At 39.8% G+C, this 23,396-nt stretch overlaps 2 protein-coding genes and 1 long non-coding RNA gene across 3 annotated transcripts; all 3 read right to left on the bottom strand.

The window, feature by feature from the left end:
* Positions 1-1,156: 1,156 nt before the first annotated feature.
* On the bottom strand, positions 1,157-5,493 carry LOC125378388 (ADP-ribosylation factor-like protein 1). The gene is made up of 5 exons (XM_048393860.1): positions 5,475-5,493; positions 4,199-4,273; positions 3,390-3,463; positions 2,617-2,845; positions 1,157-2,310 (listed from the first exon to the last, which is right to left on the bottom strand). The coding sequence occupies exons 1-5, from the start codon at positions 5,491-5,493 to the stop codon at positions 2,087-2,089; spliced, it is 621 nt and encodes a 206-aa protein (XP_048249817.1). The 3' UTR covers positions 1,157-2,086.
* A 9,047-nt stretch (positions 5,494-14,540) lies between these two features.
* LOC125378220 lies at positions 14,541-16,456 on the bottom strand. Its single transcript, XR_007220107.1, has 3 exons — positions 16,281-16,456; positions 15,262-15,331; positions 14,541-15,086 (listed from the first exon to the last, which is right to left on the bottom strand). It is a non-coding gene; the product is annotated as an uncharacterized LOC125378220 (long non-coding RNA).
* A 1,336-nt stretch (positions 16,457-17,792) lies between these two features.
* LOC124141272 (ADP-ribosylation factor-like) lies at positions 17,793-22,143 on the bottom strand. The gene is made up of 5 exons (XM_048393330.1): positions 21,939-22,143; positions 21,171-21,248; positions 20,582-20,655; positions 19,714-19,948; positions 17,793-19,407 (listed from the first exon to the last, which is right to left on the bottom strand). The coding sequence occupies exons 1-5, from the start codon at positions 22,006-22,008 to the stop codon at positions 19,178-19,180; spliced, it is 687 nt and encodes a 228-aa protein (XP_048249287.1). The 5' UTR covers positions 22,009-22,143; the 3' UTR covers positions 17,793-19,177.
* Between the last annotated feature and the right edge of the window lie 1,253 nt (positions 22,144-23,396).

Below are 23,396 nucleotides of genomic sequence, written 5' to 3'. Positions count from 1 at the left end.
TGTATTAGCCTATAAACCGTATCAGTACTTCTAGCAGAAATATGAAGCAGACCCAAATGCTTTCTTAGAATGTCTTCATAACTGGTGCGATATGAACAAACATTGTGCACCAGGAGAAATGTAAAGTTCTTTCCTGTAGACGTTTGGCAACACCAAGGACAGACTGTCTTTAATGTGGAAATATACTTCTTGAAATTGCTGACAGTTACTATTGATAACAGAGCATTTAGATTACTCGCGCATGGCTAAAGCAGTAGCAAGCTCGGCCAATCGGGAGCAGGGATTATTAATATCCAAATTCAAATTCTTCGGTCTACACAAGACTGAATAGCCTAGACACAAACACTCACATACAATGTGTTCCGATGGGCTAGACGACAAGCTTTATTTAATAAGAACAACTGGATCAAACGTATACGTGTCAAATTGAACGCTATAAACCTCCCTGACGTATTTGATGGTCCCAACGGACTCAAGATTTAAACTATTGTATCTTTTGTACAGAACGTCCTTTTCAAGAAGTATAAAGAAGATTAGAACGAGACAATAAAGTGTCTCAAAATAGCAGAAATGGCAGGACAGGAAATAAACTCCCGGGTTAACCGCGCCTTTAAGACAGACTATGGGGATGAAGCCTTTATTACAGAGAGTATGTCACAAGGGAGCGCTGTCGATGTGCAGACGCGTGGGTAGCCCCCCTACGTGTAGACACAGGCTGCTATACGCCACTCGAATTCATTTGCACGACTGTTGCCCCTAATATCAAAATCTTGCAAACTCTTTATTTGATGTATGTTCAGATTAAAATAACAATTTCTTAAGAGAATTTAAATTATTATTTAAATTTAATTTAGCATCTCAATCCCAAGATGAGGGATGGCGCATTATGTATATTTTAATATGTTCCGTATGCACTTTATTTTTAAGGCGAGACTATAATAAACTATCTTTCTGTCAGCGAAATAATGGCAGTGTGATAGCCCATTCATTAAAAAGCGTTTCCGGTACAATCTTGTGAAGTCCATTTTTGTGTCCCCCTGCCGTTTCATTGCTGTGGAAAATGTAAAACAGAAACCTCGATCAACCACTGTATCGTATATGTGGATATTGTGGGATACTTAAAAAGGCGTTGCAAGAACTTACAAGTTAAGCGATTTATTAGTTATAAATAATACATCCACAGCATGTGGCAATGATGATAATGTCCGTAAAACAAAAAAAGCACACATATTCACATTTACATTAAGTGAAAGTTTGAAACACACCTCCAGTGATGAGATATACATGTATGTACACAATTTCAACATTCAATCAAATAAACAACACTAACATTCGATCGAATAATGTACAATACAATCTATGCACTCTTGTCAACATTCGATCATATAACGTACAATCCAATCTGTGCACAATGTCAACATTCGATCATATAATGTGCAATCCAATCTATGCACCCTTTTCAACATTCGATCATATAATGTACAATCCAATCTATGCACCCTTGTCAACATTCGATCATATAATGTACAATCCGATCTGTGCACCCATGTCAACATTCGATCATATAATGTACAATCCAATCTATGCACGATGTCAACATTCGATCATATAATGTGCAATCCAATCTGTGCACGATGTCAACACTCGATCATATAATGTACAATCCAATGAGTCCGAGGGAAATATGAAACTTTGTTGATCCAAAGAATTTAACAAGGAATCAGTCTGCCAGATGTGAAGGGTGACGAAACATGACACCCAACCTCAGTATTGTGTTCCCCTGAAGATTCCATGTTAGAATTTATCTTCAGCAACCCATGCTTGTTGTAAGAGGAGACTAACAGGGTCGGATGGACATGCTCGCTGACATGGTTCCTGCATGTCCTCGTATCCCAATTGCGTAAATCGATGCTTAGATGTCAATCACTCGTTTGTCTGGTCCAGATTCGATTATTAACAGACCGCCCTAATATACTTGGAATATTGCTGAGAGCGGCGTTAAACAACACACCAACCAACCAAACATGGTGGTGTTACCATGGCCAAACAGTCTGTTTAATATTTCGGGTATGTAATAGTCTCTGGATCATTTCAATTTAGGTAGGTATCTTTTCAAATATTCAAATATGTCTCTTATGTAGGTAAAAATGGACCAAGCCTCGCGTTTCCCAACTATGGCTTCATCGATCTCTTCCTTGTAAGGGGAAGCTTTCGAGCCTTTACAGGGACTCTGGAATTCTTGTGTCAGCCAATCCAAGGCGTCTTTAATGCCTGACCTTGAGAGAATGCTGCATCCTATAATGTTGGCCCCTGGAAGCATGTAAAGTAAACTACGTTTATAACGAAGACGCTTACAACGAATTGACGGATATAACGAACAGGATTTTGTCCCGGCCATTTGCTGTCTATTTTATCTAAAAGAATTGATGGATATAACGAACACGCTTATGACGAAATAACGAATATAGCGAACTCTCTTTGTGGTTCCATGTGTACTCTGACGGCGACAATGTTTACGTTAATAATGTTTATTATGAGTGCGGCGTTAAACAACAAACAAACAACATGATGGAAAAGAAAGAAAACAGTATAAGAATAATTTTATCTGCAACTTACTGTGAGCTTTGAGTATTTCCTGGAAGTCCATTGCCTCGGCAACCTCTGGTGCTGTCAGGGCGGCCGGCAGGTCCTGCTTGTTGGCGAGGACAAGGAAGGGGGTGTTCTTGAGTGCTGCATCCTGAGCGTCAAGTCTCAGTTCGTCCTGGGCCTCCTGTATACGGTCCCGGTCGTTGCTGTCTACCATGAACAGGACGACGTCGATGTGTTTGTAGTTGTGCCGGGGATACTGGGGATGGGGGACAATCATCTCATGAACAGCGGCCTGATGCGGCGGGGCGCTGCTCTCCAGCCGTCACAGGCTACTACCATTATGCATTACAGTGTCTAGGCCTAACTTGGGAGTGGGGTTATTTGTTTCAAAGCAACGTTGAATAGTATTTCAGCGCATGCGTCAGCTTGATGTCCGACGAATGTCCGACGCGATGAACTCTTAGACGTTTACCGCTTTGGTGAAAACAACAAACGTAGACTTGATGGCGACATACCAACAAGCATCATCAGGACACCAAACACACACGGTCAGGCACTCGCAAAGGACCAATGGCAATCAAATGGATTCTTGGTCAGAATAAGTCATATGCTTTGCTTGTCTTAAAAGGCGACCTGAAAAATTAATGTAGATCACACATTGTGTCGACGTATAAGTACAGCAATACTGAAACATCCCGAACCTAGCCGTTTTAGTCCGTTACATTTTATGTAATTCCAAAGCTTATTTGTGTTGCTGTGTTATTTGAGTAGTTGATCTTAAACCATGTGACATAACTCACCCCACGCCTTCTCTGCCCCCCGTCAATCAGTGTCAACTTGATGTTGTTGTAGACTAATGTCTTTTTGGCATCATCTGAAACATAAACCATCGTTATTACTGGCATGGCATACAGTCACGACAAACGATGCATAAGTCAGTTATCTAACCCGTGAAGATCCGGGCTTGAGTCGTCTTCAGCAACCCGACTCACGGATCGGATGGTCGGGTGATGCAACTCATCATATCCCAAGTGTAGATTGATACCCATGATATCAATCACAGGATTGTCTGGTCCAGACTCGATTAATTACAGGCCGCCGTCATAGAGCAGGAATAGTGCTGAGTGGGGCGTAAAACATCAAACACATTTCGGTATGTACTACATTAACATCACACAACACGAATTGTTCTATACAGTTAATACATAACAAATGAGGTGAAATATAAATGAACGAAAAAACACGAGTTTTATATTTGTAGAAGCTGGCGTGAGTTTATTGGCATTCACAGATTAATATTTCTTTCGAGTGAGTGAGTGAGTGAGTGAGTGAGTGAGTGAGTGAGTGAGTGATGAGTGGTTTCACGCCTCTTTTAGCAATATTCCAGCAACATCACGGCGGAGGACACCAGAAATGGGCTTCACACATTGTACCCATGTGGGGAATCGAACCTGGGTCTTCGGCATGACGAGCAAACACTTTTAACCACTAGGCTACCCAACCGCCCCATATTTCTTTCGATGTATACTTGGAGAGTTAAACTGACCCCAGTGAAATGCAGACTTATAATTTATCATTTAAATACATTGTATTGCAGGGTCCTACTCACAGCGGGTTGGCGGTGTGCCGTGAAGTCGTGATGTTAGCAGGTAACACAGCGTGGATTTCCCTGCATTATCAAGCCCTGAAATATAAGGACACATGTGACTGGATAAAGCGACCATGATCACATTAAGTTCGTTTGGTTATTTGTATGATATAATGATATCTTTATAATATACATGTAATGTGATAATATGTATATGCATTTGTACAAAGGGGTTGTCATTCTGAATTTCCCGTGTGTAGTTTTCCATTTTCTTTCAAGAAACATTAAAAATAGATTAAAACAAGAACCATTACCATAATTTACCATTAATTTTCTGCTTTTGTAATCAATATATAGACCCGTGAAAATCTAGGGTAGAATAGGTCTTAAGCAACCCATGCTTGCCCTAAAAGGTGACTATGCTTGGCGTAAAAGGCAACTAATGGGATCGGGTAGTCAGTCTCGCTGACTTGGTTGATGCATGTCATCCTATCGCAATTACGTGGATCGATGCTCATCGATCAATCACTGGATTGTCTGGTTCAGACTCGATTATTTACAGACCGCCGTCATATGGCTGGAATATTGCTGAGAGCGGCGTTAAACAATAATTATCAATAATATAATATCGTTGCTATAATGATTGCTTAAAGCAGTAATTATCAGTCGGGTGAAATAAACAGAGTTTTAATGAAAGGTCATAAGCTAACTGCTATTTCAATAGTAAAAAACAAGGAAGTTTAAGTAAGTCGGCCTGGTTAAAAAACACTGGTCTGAATGGTGTACGTAATTGTAAACCTTTGTAGAATACCTTTAAACGTCACGCACTGCAATTCAAACTCAAATCAGCAGAAAGACCAAGATGGTACATTGTTTACTTTATAATTATGGAACACGCTACAGTCCCTTAACTAACTAAATAGGATTCCTTTTAACATTGTTCGTGGATTAATTAACGTTTTTCTGTTCCTCAAGACCTGGCTGTAAAATCTGAGTTTTAAACATTTTTTTGCGTGAAATTGTGATCATGCGGAAATTGGAAAATAAAATATGTCACTTCTTTTTTAAACGGAGCGGTTATCGTTTGAAAAATAAAAGAATATGGATAAAAGATAAACCCATGCTCAATCTTTCAAAGACACAGATCTAACTAGGTAGGCCAATTAATTATTATATTAAATCTAATATATGACGTATTCAGGTCACGTGTTACTTTTGGTCTTCCAGTCTTTAAATACGACTCGATGACTATCTTGAAGGTAATAAGTACTATATACGTGCCATGCATGAGAACTACCACTTCCTTCCTTAGCCATGGCAGCATACTAATATATTGCCCCATTCCGTCTGTCGACCGTAGCCTGTGTCAGCTGGAAGTTCAAGACACCGTAGTTTCGTAATGCGACCGGTCCTCATCAATAGTACTTGAATATATCGCCAAGTAGGCTGGTGTGTACAAGTATATATATATATACCGACCCCACACCGTGGAGTTGTTAACCTGGCACAAACACGCTGGGCGGACGTACGTCACGCTATTTATCGTTGACTGTTATTGATACCGGATTTTGATCTGGACTAGGTCAAAGTACGTTATCTACTACGTTAATCATGATCATAGATGCAACATCCACTGTAACCAGACAAGGTGATAACGTTGAGTGAAGACGAGTCTGGGGTTTGATTCAAACAATGTATTTTTTCTTCATTTGTGACAGAAAACATATAGATCTACTTTCTCTGTCCGTAACTATAAACAAGGACCGTATGGTGTGTTACCCGGTATTACAGCTACAGTATTAAAACAAGCATTGAATGGAATGCAAACACGAATTGATCATGAAATTGTGTATTGATCAATCGCCTCAATACATATCGACATTAGCTTTTGTTTCTTTGTTGTTTGACACCGCACTCAGAAATAGCCAAGTTATATGATGGCGGTCTGTAAATAATCGAGTCTGGACCAGACAATCCAGTGACTGATATCATGAGCATCGATCCAGACAATTGACATTCGATGACATGCATCAACCAAGTCAGCGGGCCTGACCACCCGATCCCGTTAGTCGCCTCTTACGACAAGCATAGGCGACTCTTACGGCAAGCATGGGTTGCTGAAGACCTATTCCTTTCGCGGATCTTCACGGCTCAAATAATAATGAGACAAATGAGTTTATTCGTTTAATCTTTCAGTTATATATTTTATGAGTTTGGCCATCATTTTATCATGAACACCACGATGCTATATTCACAGAACCTGTCACAGTTATAATGTCTTACGTCCATACACCCTTCGGCTTCAGTAATTAATGTTGTGCATGTTGTTGTTTGTAGTTTAACGCCGCACTCAGCAATATTCCAGCTATATTACGGCGGTCTGTATATAATCGAGTCTGGACCAGACAATCTAGTGATTTATCGATGAGCATCGATCCACGCAATTGGGATACGATGACATACATTAGGCAAGTCAGCGAGCCTGACCATCCGATCCTATTCTAAGACCTATTCTACCCCGGATCTTCAAGCCGTGCGTGTAACCAACTCTCATGCATAGAGCTTGAGTGTCAATATGTGTAAAACTAAGCTCTCAAGTCCAAATCCAAACTGCAATGCTGATAATAAGGTAAAAGAGAAAACAGTCTTTAGCGGTGATGCATTTGAGACTATGAACACTTGCATACACAGGTAAATAACAATTGAATGGGATATGTAATATTTTCCTTTCTTCCTGTATGGGTATAGCTTTTCCTAGGTGGCAAACTACAAAAAAAAGTATAAGCTTTTGACGGAGTTCGACCCCACGTCCCATGAATTCCACTGGACTCTTGATCTCATGCCCTGAGCTTCAACACTTAATTGGGATAGAAGCTCTGCCAAGCTGGTTCAGTTATGTGAATGAAAACTCAACGTTCTTCCTCCTTTATGCTATTCTGGTTTCTTCTAAACATGGACTTGACATCGAAAACAAACAGCGCAAAGGAGGCGGTAGTGGTGTTGTTTGTGGTCAAAGGGAGGTAATCGTGTTTGTACAAGAGTTAACTCCCTTGCCTAAACTCCGTACAGTGTCTCACTTAAAACTTCACACACGGTTTGTTCCCCTGATCAAAGGGAGATAATACCGCACAGCAAATCAAGAGTTACGTCCCTTGCCTCCAAGGGAGGTAAGACTGTTTGGCAAATGAAAACAGGATTTATAGTTACTTCCCTTTGACCATCAACGGCACGGCTCAAACCCAAAGGAGTCATATCGCTGTAGTATGGTTAATGGAATAAGCCGGTTGGACCCGCATGAAACTGAAATAGTCGGTGTGCTACCCATGAAACGACATCTATTTCCACTCTGCAGGTATTCTGCTAATTACAAAACACTGTATGAGTGTATGAAATCGTTTACTGAGTTGTCTCCCTTTGATCCTCATCCGAAAACAAGTTCCTTCCAAGCGGATGGAATCTTCGTTACTCTTCCAATACCATCGCTGCCACTAAGATGGTTCAGTTACGTGTATCAAAACGTTCACGATTGCATATTCATCCTCCTTTATGCGATTCTGGTTTCTTCTAAACATGGACTTGACATCGAAAACAAACAGCATAAAGGAGGCGGCAGTGGTTTTGTTTGTGGTCAAAGGGAGGTAATCGTGTTTGTACAAGAGTTAACTCCCTTGCCTAAACTCCGTACAGTGTCTCGCTTAAAACTTCAAACACGGTGTGTTCCCTGATCAAAGGGAGATAATAACGCACATCAAATCAAGAGTTACGTCCCTTGCCCCCAAGGGAGGTAAGACAGTTTGGCAAATGAAAACAGAATTTATAGTTACTTCCCTTTGACCATCAACGGCACGGCTCAAACCCAAAGGAGTCATATCGCTGTAGTATGGAGGTAATGGAATAAGCCGGTTGGACCCGCATGAAACTGAAATAGTCGGTGTGCTACGCATGAAACGACATCTATTTCCACTCTGCAGGTATTCTGCTAATTACAAAACACTGTATGAGTGTATGAAATCGTTTACTGAGTTGTCTCCCTTTGATCTTCATCCGAAAACAAGCTCCTTCCCAGCGGGTGGAACCTTCGTTACTCTTCCGATATCATCGCTTCCACCATGCCTGCTCAGTTACGTGAATTAAAACACAACGTGCACGTTTGAATATTCATCCTTCTTTATGCGATTCTTTTTTCTTCTTCTAAAAGTGGATTTGGCATAGAAAAAACAACGACACGGCTCAAACCCAAAGAGTCATATCGCTGGAGGTAATGGAATGAGCCGGTTGGACCCGCATGAAACTGAAATAGTCGGTTTGCTACCCATGAAACGATATCCATTTCCACTCTGCAGATATTCTGCTAATGGGGAGTACCGCCGTACTTATCCGCCAGGGGCGTGCGTGTACTAGTGGTCATACTCTGTAACGGTTCCGCAATTAGAATGTGCTGCGAATCGTTTAGCGCGAATTTCAAGTAGAGCCGTAGCCAAGTTTATGTAAACATGACCAGCCAGTACCTGCTATGGTCCGTGCCAAAACTCAAATGTGCGCTCTTTCAACGAAAAGCTTCGACAGCTGGAAGGAAACTTGAACTGATTGAGAGGTATGTAACTTATTATGTAACCCAAGTATGCTTACATTCATAATCTGCGATATGCACCGCAATTTCTACTAGGCCCTTTTCTTGCCTGTCAAATAAGCGCCATATCTGTAACTGTCAGGCCTACTGTGACTGACAAAATCAACTATCGATATATTTCAGTTGTTGCCTTCCATGAAACCATGACCTACTGTATAGTTACCCATAACCAAAGTACCAACTGTGGCTCCCGGTCTCAGATTATGTAAATCCTCGATAAAAGGCGCAGTCTCCGTTGCGTCGTCTGTTAACATTCACCGCACTCCAGAGACGTCACCTGTTTTCGAACACCCGATTGCTTTTGTAGTTTAGCGGGGCTTTTTATGAACATGATCAGCAGTCAGGAAGACTGGTACGACTTCCGCCCGTATCCGCCAAGATTTGTTTTAAAAAAAATTAAAAGGATTGAGCGTCAATGCATTGGACATATTACTTTAGGATGGGGGTTTCGGGCGGAAGATTTTCCCATAATTCTTGCAAGTCGACATTAAAACCCAGAAGGATTATACAACTTTGAAACCTGTTGTATTCACAAAATATAGATGTTTGTCAAATTATAGTGTTATATCAAAATTTTACTCTTCCTTTTCGTCATGATAGGGGCATCAAAATTCTGAATGACTTATGATAGGTGTACAGTGCAGTGCTTAATAACATTTCTGTGTCCATGAAATGATTACTGAAACTTGTCGAGTCTATGTCACATTAACAATAACCTTTTTTTTCTCTAGGTATTTTATAAAACAGGAAAGTTTGCTTTAATGTCAATGTCCTTGTCAAAATGAAAATATTTTCCCCCAAAAAAGAAATTAAAGGAGGGAAGGGGTGAGAATATATTTTCTCTCACACTCTCCACACACACACACACACACACACACACACACACACACACACACACTTTCATTGCTTATTCATGATTGATGCATGTCATTTATGAGATATATTAGTCATAGTGATAATGATATGAATTATTTTCCTATAATATTATGCACTAATGCAAATCTGAAATAGTAGTTGCACAAGTTAAAATATATTTAATTTTCATTTCAGACTTGAATCTTATGACAGAAATGATGATTTTTTTTCGGGCCATCTGTCTCCATCCCACGTCCAGGAGATACATCATGGCCAATGTCAGGATTTCAACAGCTGATGCCTTCCCATCGTCAACTACTGCCTCCCATTTCCAAAGAAACCATTGAGGGTTATTTTATCTACCGTATGGCAGGAGACAACCAAGCTGCACATGATATCAAGGCCATAGAGAAAGGTTCTCTGATGTTTGAGGGGGACAGGGTGCTGGCATGCACTGTTCATATACGTGCATCTACTGATGTATACTTAAGTGGCATCGTCAGTGCATCTATGAAAAACAAGGAAAAATATTTACACACCATAAAATGAAAAGAAAAAAGAAAACCATTTTAAATTATAATGAAATTTGTACTCAAAGATGATGCTAATCCAAAATACATTTCTTGACACCAAACTGATTGAAAGCGAATTTATTAATGGGAAATTAATTGCACATACATTACATTTTATGCATGACTTCTATGCTTGGGTTAATGGTGGTAGCCTAGTGGTCTAAGTGTTTACTTGTCTTGCTGAAGGGCCAGGTTCGATTCCCTAAAAGGGTTCAATGTGTGAAGCCCATTTCTAGTGTCTCTAGCTGTGAAAGAGCTGGAATATTGCTAAAACTGGTGCATAACCATACGTACTCACTCATTCTATCCTAGGTCACATACAATTACAAGCTGAAGATAGAGAAGACCGGGGAGCCAGTCAACTCCCACTGAGAGTGTCCTGCAGGGAAAGGACCACATTCAACCTGTAAGCACATCGCTGCGGTGCTGTTGATGTTGGAGCATTTCATCTCAACTGGCAGAGTGCAAGTTGGAAAGAGCTGTACGGGAAACTTGCAGTTGTTCCACAAGCCCAAAAAATCGTACAAAGGTAGGTCATATTACAGCCAAGGAAATATCATACCTGGGACTCAACTACAATGTTATGATGAGGAAGAGCATATATGGATATCAACTTCTTTATTATGAGGTTAAGGGGGGTTCCTCATTATATATATATCTAAATGCCTTAGAAAAGTTATGATGGTTTATGATTTTGTATATAAAAGAGAAACTGTATATGACTAAATACTTACGTGTTGGATATTGGAGTGGAAAAAGGTTTTAAATATTTGTATAAGTGTTGTTTTGAACAGGATTATTATGGCAATGTAGTATCAAAATATTGTATTCAGGATCACCCGTAACAGCTGAAGAACTGCCATCAAAAAGAAAATGGTCTCAGCATATGCTGGAAGATCTAAGGCCACATAAATACAGACAGATGAGTGGCTATAATGATCATGTGCGCAACATGATAACAAACTACTGCTCAAAGTCATCTCATAATATCGCCCTAAGATATCTTCACCCAAAGGCTGATGTCCAGACAGCTGCTGAGGACCATCACTAAATACCTTATCACACCTTAAATAGCCATTTACAGAGTACATGGTTGACATGGCACTGAAGGTACACAACACTGGAAATTCTGCTGTATAATACATGTACATGTAAATTTCTGTAAAACCTAAAGTCTTTCAGATTTGATCTTTGTAATACACAGTTAAAATCATAGCTTGTGAGGAAACATAGCAACATCTTACTGTTTGGGGTTGTGTGTTAATGAGTCATTTGTAAAATGCAATTAACTAATTTTGAAAATGCCTAATCATGATCAAGCAGATTAGTTCCCTTGTAAAAGAAAAATAGACTTGTATATTAGGAATTTTTCAGATTACTGACATGTAAAACAAACTATGTGAAAAAATATTGTTTGGGACATCTCTTTTATGTCTTGACTTTTGTTTTTCTTTACAGGTAACTGAGGAATCTGCGAAAGATATTGAGGCAGCAATGCAAGACCAGTCCCTGAACCCAGTGTGGCACACAGAAAGAAAGTGGCACCTCACAGCCTCAAGGTTTGGTGAAGTGACCAAAAGGACCAACCGAAGAAATAAGGAGAAGTTATGTAAATCAATTGTCCACAAAAATATTATCATGTAAGCCTGTAATTCTTGGAAAGCAGTATGAGAAAAGAGCACTTTCAAAATTTGAGTCCATGTACAATATCAAAACAAAAAAAGCAGGTCTATTTGTTTCCTGTTCTGAACCCTATCTGGGTGCTAGGCCAGATGCCATTATTGATGCTGATAACTTGGTTGAGGTGAAATGTCCATATGCTGGAAGGAATGATCACATTAAACCTGGTAAAAATTGTCCATATCTTCATTACAATGTAAACAATCAGATTTGTTTAAATCCCAGTAGTCACTACTACTGCCAGGTACAGGGACAGATGTACTTAGCAAGGCGTCAATTTTGCTATTTTGTTGTTTACACATTCTGTAACATGTTTGTAGAAAAGGTCAGTGTTGATAAAGATTTCTGTCAGTACTCATTAATTCCAAAACTTGAACCGTTCTATACCAAATATCTAAGACATGTAAATCATGGTTTTTTCCCCTGGAAACATCATTGAGGCATTTATGAGTCCGAGCTTGTGTATGTACAAATGGTAATAACCTAACATGTATGTTTGATTCCCATTGGGAGTTTGTGTTTGTGTATTTAGCACATTCAGGTTGAAATAAACTCAAAATCTAAAAATGTCATACAGTTATATCCAGATCTAATAGAAATATTCCTTGGACTTTTTGTTGATGATGGTCTTTTCTCTTATTCGGTAATTGGTCTCCAGCGTCAAATCAACATTTTGGAAACTTATTGTGACAAATGGTGACTGTTCGTCAGTCTTTATAACTAAAGTATCATTTTATGCTTGGGTGTAAATTCTGTATCACTTAAAGAAAAAAAAATCCAAATAAGTTCACATCTTTTCCAAATATCAATTTGTTTCACATGCTCATGTCAACATCAAATGTTATATTAATACAAATTATTATGTTGTGCATACATCATGCATATTCTGTGCCTTGATCTATATTTGCAATGAAAAAGCAATTTGAATTGTAAATCATGCACATGTCCAATATGATTTAGCTACCATTAAGACAGTTTAGTGTGAAGTTGAAGATTCATGACGATTCCATTTGAAGAATATACACAGTACTCAACTAATGTTCCATATATACACATATAATTATTCAGACACTCAAGAGAGAGAGATTTTGGATTTCCTCCAGATTTCACTGAACAGGTTTACAAATGTAGGTAACTCTAATACTTTATATACATATTGTCATTTAGATTTTGTTGAAGATGAGTATCATATTAGGTTTATATGCCCTAGGTACTCTGTGATAAGAATAAGGTATTTACCTTTTCATAGCTTTAACAACACACATTCAATTGGTCAATTAGCTAAATACAAGAAATGTACATCTCCATAAATCTGTTGCTCTGTATATGAAACATGTTTTTGAAATTACGAGCTCTCACATGACCACTTATTATTACGGAAAACTATACTATAGGCCATGTGACCATACCGATTATATTACTACTGTATAAGGCAGTGGGGTGGCCTTGTGGCTAAAGTGTTTGCTCGTCCACGTCGAAGACCCGGGTTCAATTCCCGACATGGGTAACATGGGTGAAGCTCATTTCTGGTGTCCTCCGCCATTATATTGCTGGAATATTGCTAAAAGCGGTGTAAAACAATTCTCAATCACTCACACTACTGAACAAAAATTCTACTACTACTACAAATTTCAGTCACAGATATCACAAAGAAGAGATGCTTCAAGCAAATTCATTTACAATTGAATTTCTGAAATTTGAAATAGCAAAACAAACATAAACAATCAGCGATCCAAGTACTACTTTACTTTGTAGGAGATGTTTTTTCAGAATTTTGAAAGTCTTACTCAGACCAATTATCTGTTCAACATGGATTCTTTTAGAAGCAATTCTTCTGTCCTTAACAACATCTTCTGGTTCTAACTGTGATTTGCCTTTTATCATAGTTGGAGTGTTTACTTGAACATTTTGGGCTGCAAATAAGTCTTGAACCATAATGCCCCTGTCAGCCATAATGCTATCCTGTTTTTTAAACAAACCATGTAATGGGTTAAGTAAAGGAGATTGTTCTATGATCTGTCTGTCACTTGCAGACCCCCCAAAAGATTCGCTAATAAATGAGACTGCCCCTCTGGGTGTGCAACCGATCATGGTTTTCAATGTGTTTTGATGTTTATAGCTGGACCATGTCATGCTCTGAGCATCAACATGAGATGGCTTCTTTGTTGGTATCTCTGTTGCATCCACAATGATGCTAGTGTTTTTAAACTTCTCACCGAAATCTGTTGGCATGTGATCATCTACAGTTGCTCTTGATGGCAGTATCTGTAGTTCCTTCAGTTGGAAATATAAGAAATTGATCCATGTTATTACAATTTTGGAAACAGTGGATGATGATATGCCAAACAAGAAACTTAATTCAATGTCATCTTTGGTCTGTCTTAATTTCATTAGACTTACCGCAATCGACGTAATAAGTGCCCAGGGCGCTCTCAAAATTAGAAAAAGGGGTCTCTTATTAGAATATTATTTTGATGAAAAAAAACATAGTTGAAAGATACATTTCGTGGTTTATGCTGACAGCCTGAAATGTTTATGTACGACAAATATATTTTTCTAGAATTTAATTGCCCATTATTAAGGGTACATATAACACACGAGTGTGTATTGTACGCGAATAAATACGTCTTGAACATTGATCAATCGTGAGGGGTGCTAATTGGTATTGTTCACTAGCCAATATATTAGCAAATACCGCCGTGGGCGCTTATTAGAGCGGGGCGCTTATTACGTTGTATACGGTAAAAACAATTGGTCTTTTGGGTGCAAGAGTTCACATTGATAGTTCAGTTCAAAAACTGCTGGACCAAGCGAGTGAAAGAAAAACATGAAATCGTCATAATCTTGGAAACCAGCAAAGTACAAAACAGCTTTGGGATTATTGATGTAGGTTTCTATGGAACAACTTCCTAACAAACTGCACTGAGTAGACTGAGAGTTACTTTCACATGTTTCAAAAGGCTCATTCAAGCTACTTGGGCTTGTGATAGCACAATCCTCTCCAATACCGATTTCCACCTCCGACAACACATTCAATAAAGCTATGTCTGCTATTCTTCACGGAGTTGATGTGCCCTCTTTGGTCGAGTTGGTAGTGCTGATGTACCGGTGCATGATGGATGTGGGAAGATGGAGGGAACCGCAGCTGCCTGGAGACGACTTCGTTCACCCTCTTAAGAATTAAGAAAATAAGCATGTAGCTTTTAATTTTTTATAAGTGTTATTAATTATATGAAAATGCAGGTGAAAATATTACTACACTGTAGTAATGTTACATGTCGAACAACCTCAAATTCCTCTAGTGATTTACTTATAGAGTTTACCAATAATAGAAAATTGTACAAAACTGAGTTTCCCAGGCCTCCTTGAGTAATTCTTCCATCGGAAGCTTCAGGCTTGTTATCGTTTGTATGGCTCCTTAAAAACAGGAATTTAACACAAAGCAACAAGAACAAGCATTTACAATGAATCAACCAAAATAATAATATCTAAATTCACTTGCAAACATGGAATAAATCAACAATACACAAGTTGAAGACACATTCATGGTCGTTTTTTATGGTGTTCATTATCAAAATGTGTGTGTACCCTATTCAGAGCTACAGATAAGCTGCATATTTGTGTAAAATACTCCCCAAAAATATTCAAAACCCAATTACTGATTATCTTGTGTACAAAAACGCATGCATTTAAGGAAAAACTCAAATGTATAAAAACAGCACGCATTAATACCCAATGAAGCTTTTTCAGCAATCATACAACAGGGCTAATTTCTGAAACACAATTATGAGCTAATTTACTATCTGAGTCAAGCCAATATTATTAAGTACAGTTATATACATATAATAATAAATGTTCACTAATTTTGGGAAAATCCCAATAGAGTGATGAATGGATGAGTGAAATAATATTGGTTACCCTATGAAAAATGTTATACTTATAACCCTTTTAATATAGAAACCCTAGAGTAAAACCTCAATTGCTCAAAAAAAGTTATCTGGAGCTCTGATTATAGAAATATCTTTACATTGCTTTATGCAAGCAGAAACTTGATCACATTTACTAAGGTAAATGGGTCTGTGAATGAACAGATGCTGAACAGTAGCATGAGAATATTGGCTATTCAATATTAATAAATCACATTTTGACGAGTATATATTTTTGTATATGAATAATTTTACTTCGTAGTTATAGTTAATAAAAGAAAGATTGTTTACATAATAACATACATAAATAAATATACAATCAAATGTTTAGGCCTATTCATTAATGTTTGGGTCTGAATGAACAGCTGATCATGCTGATAAACAGGGCCGTTTACCTACTGAGTTGTCTACCTTTGACCTTCAACCGAAAACATGCTTACTCTTCCGATATCATCGCTTCCACTAAGCTGGTTCAGTTACGTGTATTAAAACGTTCACGGTTCACGATTGCATATTCTTCCTCCTTAATGCGATTCTGGTTTCTTCTAAACATGGACTTGACCTAGATAACAAAAAGCGCAGAGAACCATGCATGTGGTAGGCGACAGTGGTTTTTGTTCGTCATGCTCCTCACAGCGATAGTACGTTCCCGGAGCTCTCTATACCGAGAGTGTAACGAAGGTGTCACGCGCTGGGAAGGAGCTTGTTTGTTCGTGGTCAAAGGGAGGTAATCGTGTTTGTACAAGAGTTAACTCCCTTGCCTAAACTCCGTACAGTGTCTCGCTTAAAACTTCACACACGGCGTGTTCCCCTGATCAAAGGGAGATAATACTGCACAGCAAATCAAGAGTTATTTATGTCCCTTACCCCAAGGGAGGTAAGACTGTTTGGCAAATGAAAACAGGATTTATAGTTACTTCCCTTTGACCATCAACGACACGGCTCAAACCCAAAGAGTCATATCGCTGTAGTATGGAGGTAATGGAATAAGCCGGTTGGACCCGCATGAAACTGAAATAGTCGGTGTGCTACCCATGAAACGACATCCATTTCCACTCTGCAGATATTTTGCTGATTACAAAACACTGTATGAGTGAATGAAACCGTTTACTGAGTTATCTCCCTTTGACCTTTAACCGAAAACAAGTTCCTTCCCAGCGGGTGGAACCTTCGTTACTCTTACGATATCATCGCTGCCTCTGAGTTGGTTCAGTTACGTGTATTAAAACGTTCACGATTGCATATTCATCCTCCTTTATGCGATTCTGGTTTCTTCTAAACATGGACTTGACATAGAAAACAAACAGCGCAGAGAACCATGCATGTGGTAGGCGACAGTGGTTTTGTTTGTGGTCAAAGGGAGGTAATCGTGTTTGTACAAGAGTTTACTCCCTTGCCCAAACTCCGTACAGTGTCTCGCTTAAAACTTCACACACGGTGTGTTCCCCTGATCAAAGGGAGATAATAGCGCACATCAAATCAAGAGTTACGTCGCTTGCCTCCAAGGGAGGTAAGACTGTTGGCAAATGAAAACAGGATTTATAGTTACTTCCCTTTGACCATCAACGACACGGCTCAAACCCAAAGAGTCATATCGCTGTAGTATGGTGGTAATGGAATAAGCCTGTTGGACCCGCATGAAACTGAAATAGTCGGTGTGCTACGCATGAAACGACATCCATTTCCACTCTGCAGATATTCTGCTAATTACAAAACACTGTATGAGTGTATGAAACCGTTTACTGAGTTATCTCCCTTTGACCTTTACCGAAAACAAGTTCCTTCCCAGCGGGTGGAACCTTCGTTACTCTTCCCATATCATCGCTTCCACTAAGCTGGCTCAGTTAAGTGAATTAAAACACAACGTGCACGTTTGAATATTCATCCTTCTTTATGCGATTCTTTTTTCTTCTTCTAAAACTTGATTTAGCATAGAAAAAACAACAACATCGCAAAGAGCTCCCTTTTACTTCGAACCGAACAAGCGCCTTTCCAGCGCGCGACACCCTTTGGGGCTGACAACTTTCGTCTATAGTTCGTTTCGTCTACAGTGTCATCAAAACAAAGTTATGCATCAGTGATTAAACGGGTCAGCTTTGACCCCTTCAGAAACATAGTAGACCGGTCTGTGTAGGATAAGATAAAGGAGAATAAGAAACAGTTGAATATATATATTACAAATAATAACCAAATATAACATAATCAATATTCCTAATATCTAACATTTCAGCAAACTATTTCGGAGGAATAATTGTTCTGTACTGCTGCAGCAGACGAAAGCACTGAAACCTAACACTTAGCGTTGTGTGCTGTTCAACCATGTTGTATATATAACACTTACAGTTACTAAAACACATCTGATAAATAATTGACCCATCAGTGTTTTTCAGAAATCTGTTTACTCAAAGGGGAGAATTTGGTTAATCCTTGAACTATGAACTCCTATAAATGTAAATAAATACTCCTCTTGCTGTTATTAGTAAGCCACGTGTTCGACATGATCAGTGGTTCGGTGTTTTAACACTAAAATAATTGAAAGACGTATGAGAGACTACACCAGATATACATGAACACATAAATAGTGTAACAAAAGGGTTAACTTGCGCAATTCAAAACGGATTTGCCTTTCTGAACAACGTCTATGTTCTCTGTACCTCTCCAGCAATAACAGGTGATTTCCATTATATATCGAAGTCAAGCTTGTGATAACAAATGATTTTCACGTATTCCTAGACGATATTTAACTTGGTCAAATGTGTTTTCACTAAAAAGCCTTTTTCTAACAACCAAACTAAACGAGCTTAAACGTCTATCAAAATATGTATAATTTGTATTTACCACTTTGAATGCTAAATCTAAATGCGCACAGCCTTCTTGGTGTACATATTATATTCATCTTTATAATTTCTGTATGCTCTTGTACCACCGTCGGTGGTCTATTGAATCTGAATCTGAGAAAGAGTGAGTGAGTGAGTATGGTTTTACGCCGCTTTTAGCAATATTCCAGCAATATCACGGCGGGGGACACCAGAAATGGGCTTCACTGAGAAAGATGACGACCTCGCACTCCATAATATTTACGCTAATTTAATACAAACTACAATGGACTTTTTATCAAGTTATAATTATCAAAACGAAAATGAACGTAGAGTCCCCGAATGCATAATTGCCGAGATCCACAAAACCATCGTAGTGCTACGACTGACGTAAGTCTATGTTAAAGTACGGGAGCTACGCTCGCTTTGTGGAACGGGGCCCTGGCTCTCAAGCCTCGTTTTTAAATGGGACCGGAAGCTCTGCAATAGGCTATTGTGCCATTATCAAAACAGGGATGTGTTCAACCCAATTTCGGTAGGAATGCTTTGAGGGACTCGATGTTTCCTTTCATATAAGTGGACAGTGACCAGGGAGACTTTTCAGTCTTCTTCTCCGAGGTTGCATCTGTTTCCGGGTCACAAGGCTTAGCATCCGGGCTTTTCCTTGACGTCTCGATTTCACGAGACAACCAGTTCATGGCTTCATTCAGACCCTCTCCCGTGACGGCGCAGCTTCCCATAATGGTGGCTCCTGAAACACGTGTAATTGCTCGGTTGACTCACTCGAAGGATAAACTACAGGCAATTGGAATGAGGGATACCTTAAAAGAAATGGGATTTGGGATTGCTGATGATCTGACAATGTTTCAGAGAAAAGAACTCCACAGGATGAGAACTGAGAACCCCAAAAAGCGGTATTACTATAAGGGGGCAGGGTAGTGGGGAGTGAGAGACAACACGTAGAGCCACCGGTACAGGAATGGAGCGAGTCCGAGGACTTGTCGGAGAGACACCAGAGCGTTTACACCTCTTCTAGTGAAGTTAAGTTACAACTTACTATGAGTTTTCAGGATCTGCTGGAACTTCATTGCCTCGGCAACCTCTGGAACTGTCATGGCGCCTGGCAGGTCCTGCTTGTTGGCCAGTACGAGGAAGACGGCGTTCTTGAATTCCTTCTCCTCAAGCAAACGTTCCAGCTCGTCCCTGGCATGTTCCACGCGCTCCCGGTCGTTGCTGTCAACCACGAAGAGTACGGCGCAGGTGCCGGTGTAGTAGTAGTGATACAGAGGGCGCTGGTAAACATAGCAAATAGATTGAATATCGTTATATGCTCATATATACTTACATATAAAGTAGTCTATTGACATTAATTAATAATGGATAATCCATTTATCTTGTATTAATCGGATATATCGGCGCCATTTTGTTTTGTTCATTTGGCCGTTAGCATATCAAGTTAGCACGTGCGTTCGTGTGTGTGCCGCGTGTGTGACTGTTAGCTTAACGCGTGTGTGCGCGTGCGTGTGCATGTGTGACTCTTGGCTTGAGGTGTGTGTGTGTGTGAGTGTGTGTGTCTGTTAAGCTTAACGCATGTGTGTGTGTGCGCGCGTGTGCATATGTGCGTGTGTGTCTCTTAGTTTGACGTGTGTGTGAGTGCGTGTGGGACCGACCAATTGATATTATGGAGGGGGCCTGGGATTTTACCAAAAAAAATAAATTGTCACAAAATGCTTGAAAAAAGATTATGCTTCAGATTATTGAAAAGAAGAAATTGTCGGCCACAAATAAACAAGACGATTTATAACAAAATTATTTAGGATTCCCCCGAATATCAAATGGTTGGTCCCTATCTGGCCATGATTACGAGAGGACAGTTTACTGCAGCACCTAGTAGCTATGGCTGATGTTGGGTGTGTGGAACTTACAATGGCCGACCTTCCGCCAACATCCCAGGCTATGATGTGTATGTTCCTGTAGGATACCGTCTCCTGAACAAGACCTGCAACGAAACCGTACCCAGGTGAGAATTCAGGTTGATCGCCTTCACATTTCTTCTGTACACAATCTGGGGGACTATGCTTGTTGTAAGAGGCGACTAACGGGATCGGGTGGTCAGGCTCGCTGACTTGGTTGATGCATGACATCGATCCCAATTACGTGGATCGATGCTCATGATGTCAATCGCTGGATTGTCTGGTCCAGGCTCGATTATTTACAGACCGCTGGGATATGGCTGAGTGTGGTGTTTAACAACAAACAAACGAAACACATTCTGGGGATTCATCTCCAGAAATCGCTGTAATAGTTTTAGCTTATGTGTTTATCAAAATCTGTGGAAGAGGATATGTTTTGTAGGTTGTCCTTATATGGCATATATACCCAGCTTGCTGAAAGGATTAACCTCATCGGTCATGACAATGACTCTTCCGACCTTGGTTCGTGGTTCGAATCCATCACGGGAGTGGGATACGTTACGACCAATACACTTACACCACCCTCAGGCACGACACCCACCTATCGTTGGATTAGTTTCAACGACCTCCCCTAGTTTCAGCCTGTACAGTATTGTGGATTTCCCTGCAGCATCCAGTCCTGTAAACACGACAGAAGCAAAATACTAGTAAACCACGCTGCGGTATATGCATGTGTGAATGTATTCAACACGCACTGTTTGTTGGCATATAATTACGTAGGAGGGATGATTCCCATTCAAAGAGAAAAAAAACAATGTTTAAATAGGTTTTAGATCACAGGTATGAGGATTGTTAAAAAACAAAATTGGACAGTCACACTCATTTTAAAATAGTGACTACAAAATATATGACGACTGCTTACATTTGAGAAAAGAATTGTTTCTAAGTTTGATACATTATTTTATAACTTTCTTATATGATTGTGTTTGTTGCTTATGTTTAACGCCGCACTCGGCAATATGCCAGCTATATGACGACCGTCTGTTAATAATCAAGTCGGACCAAACAATCCAGTGATTGATATCCTGAGCATCGATACACAAACTTGGATACGAGCTTGACCACCCATCCCGTTAGATAAGCACAGTCGCCTCTTACGGCAAGCATGGGTTGCCGAAGTCCAATTCTACCCCGGATCTTCACGGATCTTCTTAAATACACATAATATGAAATATGACCAAGACCAACTATGATAAAGGGCATATCATATGAAAATCCGATAATAAGTCACTTTAAAATTCAAAAAAAAAGAAAAGAACAAAATACAAAGGATAAAAAACCTTCACGAGATAACTAACTGTACACCTACCATGCATAATCAGCTTGACTTCCATCTTCTTGAACCATCTCTGTGTAGAGCTACTCAAGTGCTGCCCCATGTTGACAGTTGGGACTGTCACGGACACGGAAACACAGCTACCTTGTCAGTTGTCACTGAGCGAATGACACAATCATCGCCAACAACGACTGTTACATATACCGCCCCCATCTCGTGAGTTTGTTTACCTGTCAAATCCACGGTGGCCGGAAGTACGTCACGGTGTACAATCTGCACAGTTTTATCATGGAAGCGCACGTATAATATCCGTGGACGTGCGCTAGGATATATGCTTTGACATATTTTGTTTCCGAAGCTGAAAGTTCTTTACAGATTCTGGGTACAATGTGTGAAGCCCATTTCTGGTGTCCCGCGCCGGGATGTTGCTGGAATATTGCGAAATGCGGCGTAAGAACATACTCACCCACTCTTTACAGATTCTGAGAGCTTCGTGATTATTATTGTGTGTTTGACCACCCGACCTCGTTTGTCACCTCTTAGACAAGCATTCGTGTTTAACAACAGAGGATTGTTCGCTTGGCATGGTGGGTGCCCTGAACAAACGTTTTGTGAAAAGAAAATTCAGTTGTTCAGTTTCTCCTTTCACTGAATAATATGCGGCTTATTTTCACCGAAAAAAAATTCTGTTAAACAAAGAATTTACAAGAACTGTTACATGTATCTCAGTCTACAATAAACCGCAGTTTGGATGAAATATTTACGTTTCTATGTGTTGGTTGTATCACGAGATATTTCGAGGGTCCGAAGCGAATGAATAACGTCCCACGAAACATCAAGAATACAAGAGTAATTCCATTCAAACTTGTAAAGGACCCGTCAAGATCCCTGTAGAGAATAGGTCTTCCGCAACCCATGCTTGACATAAGAGGCGACTATGCTTGTCGTATGAGGCGACTACGGGATCGGATGGTCAGACTCGCTGACTTGGTTGATGCATTTCATCGTATCCCTATTGCATGGATCGATGCTCATAATGTATGTCACTGGATCGTCTGGTCCAGACTCGAATATTTACAGTCCGGAGTCATATAGATGGAGTTCGGCGTTAAACAAACATACGTGTAAAGCCTGTCTACACATATACTCATTAGGGAGTGAGTTTGAACAACACATAACAACGCTTGATAACAGGGGAAATTCCGAAGTGTTGCAGGTCCCAGGCGGATCTCTTGCTGACAAACGTAGAAACATTACGTGAGCGAACCGTGATTCAAACCCACGATTATACGGTTCTGGCACCCCTAAGGGACGCAACTCTGCACAGCGAATCGCGGAGCGTTACTTCGACGACTTGGCTACGTACGTATTAGTGAGTTGGGTATAACCACGCTTTAAACAGTAAATCAGATATCCAACTAATTCCAGTTCCGCGAAACCCACGAGCAATCGAGCAGCAATATACTGGTGATATATGGAGTATAACACGAC

Source organism: Haliotis rufescens, unplaced genomic scaffold (assembly GCF_023055435.1).
Source record: "Haliotis rufescens isolate VD_foot unplaced genomic scaffold, xgHalRufe1.0.p SCAF_12, whole genome shotgun sequence".
In the NCBI taxonomy this organism is placed as follows: domain Eukaryota; kingdom Metazoa; phylum Mollusca; class Gastropoda; order Lepetellida; family Haliotidae; genus Haliotis; species Haliotis rufescens.
The sequence above is the reverse complement of the archived record's forward strand: the minus strand, read 5'-3'. Positions and strand labels throughout refer to the sequence as shown.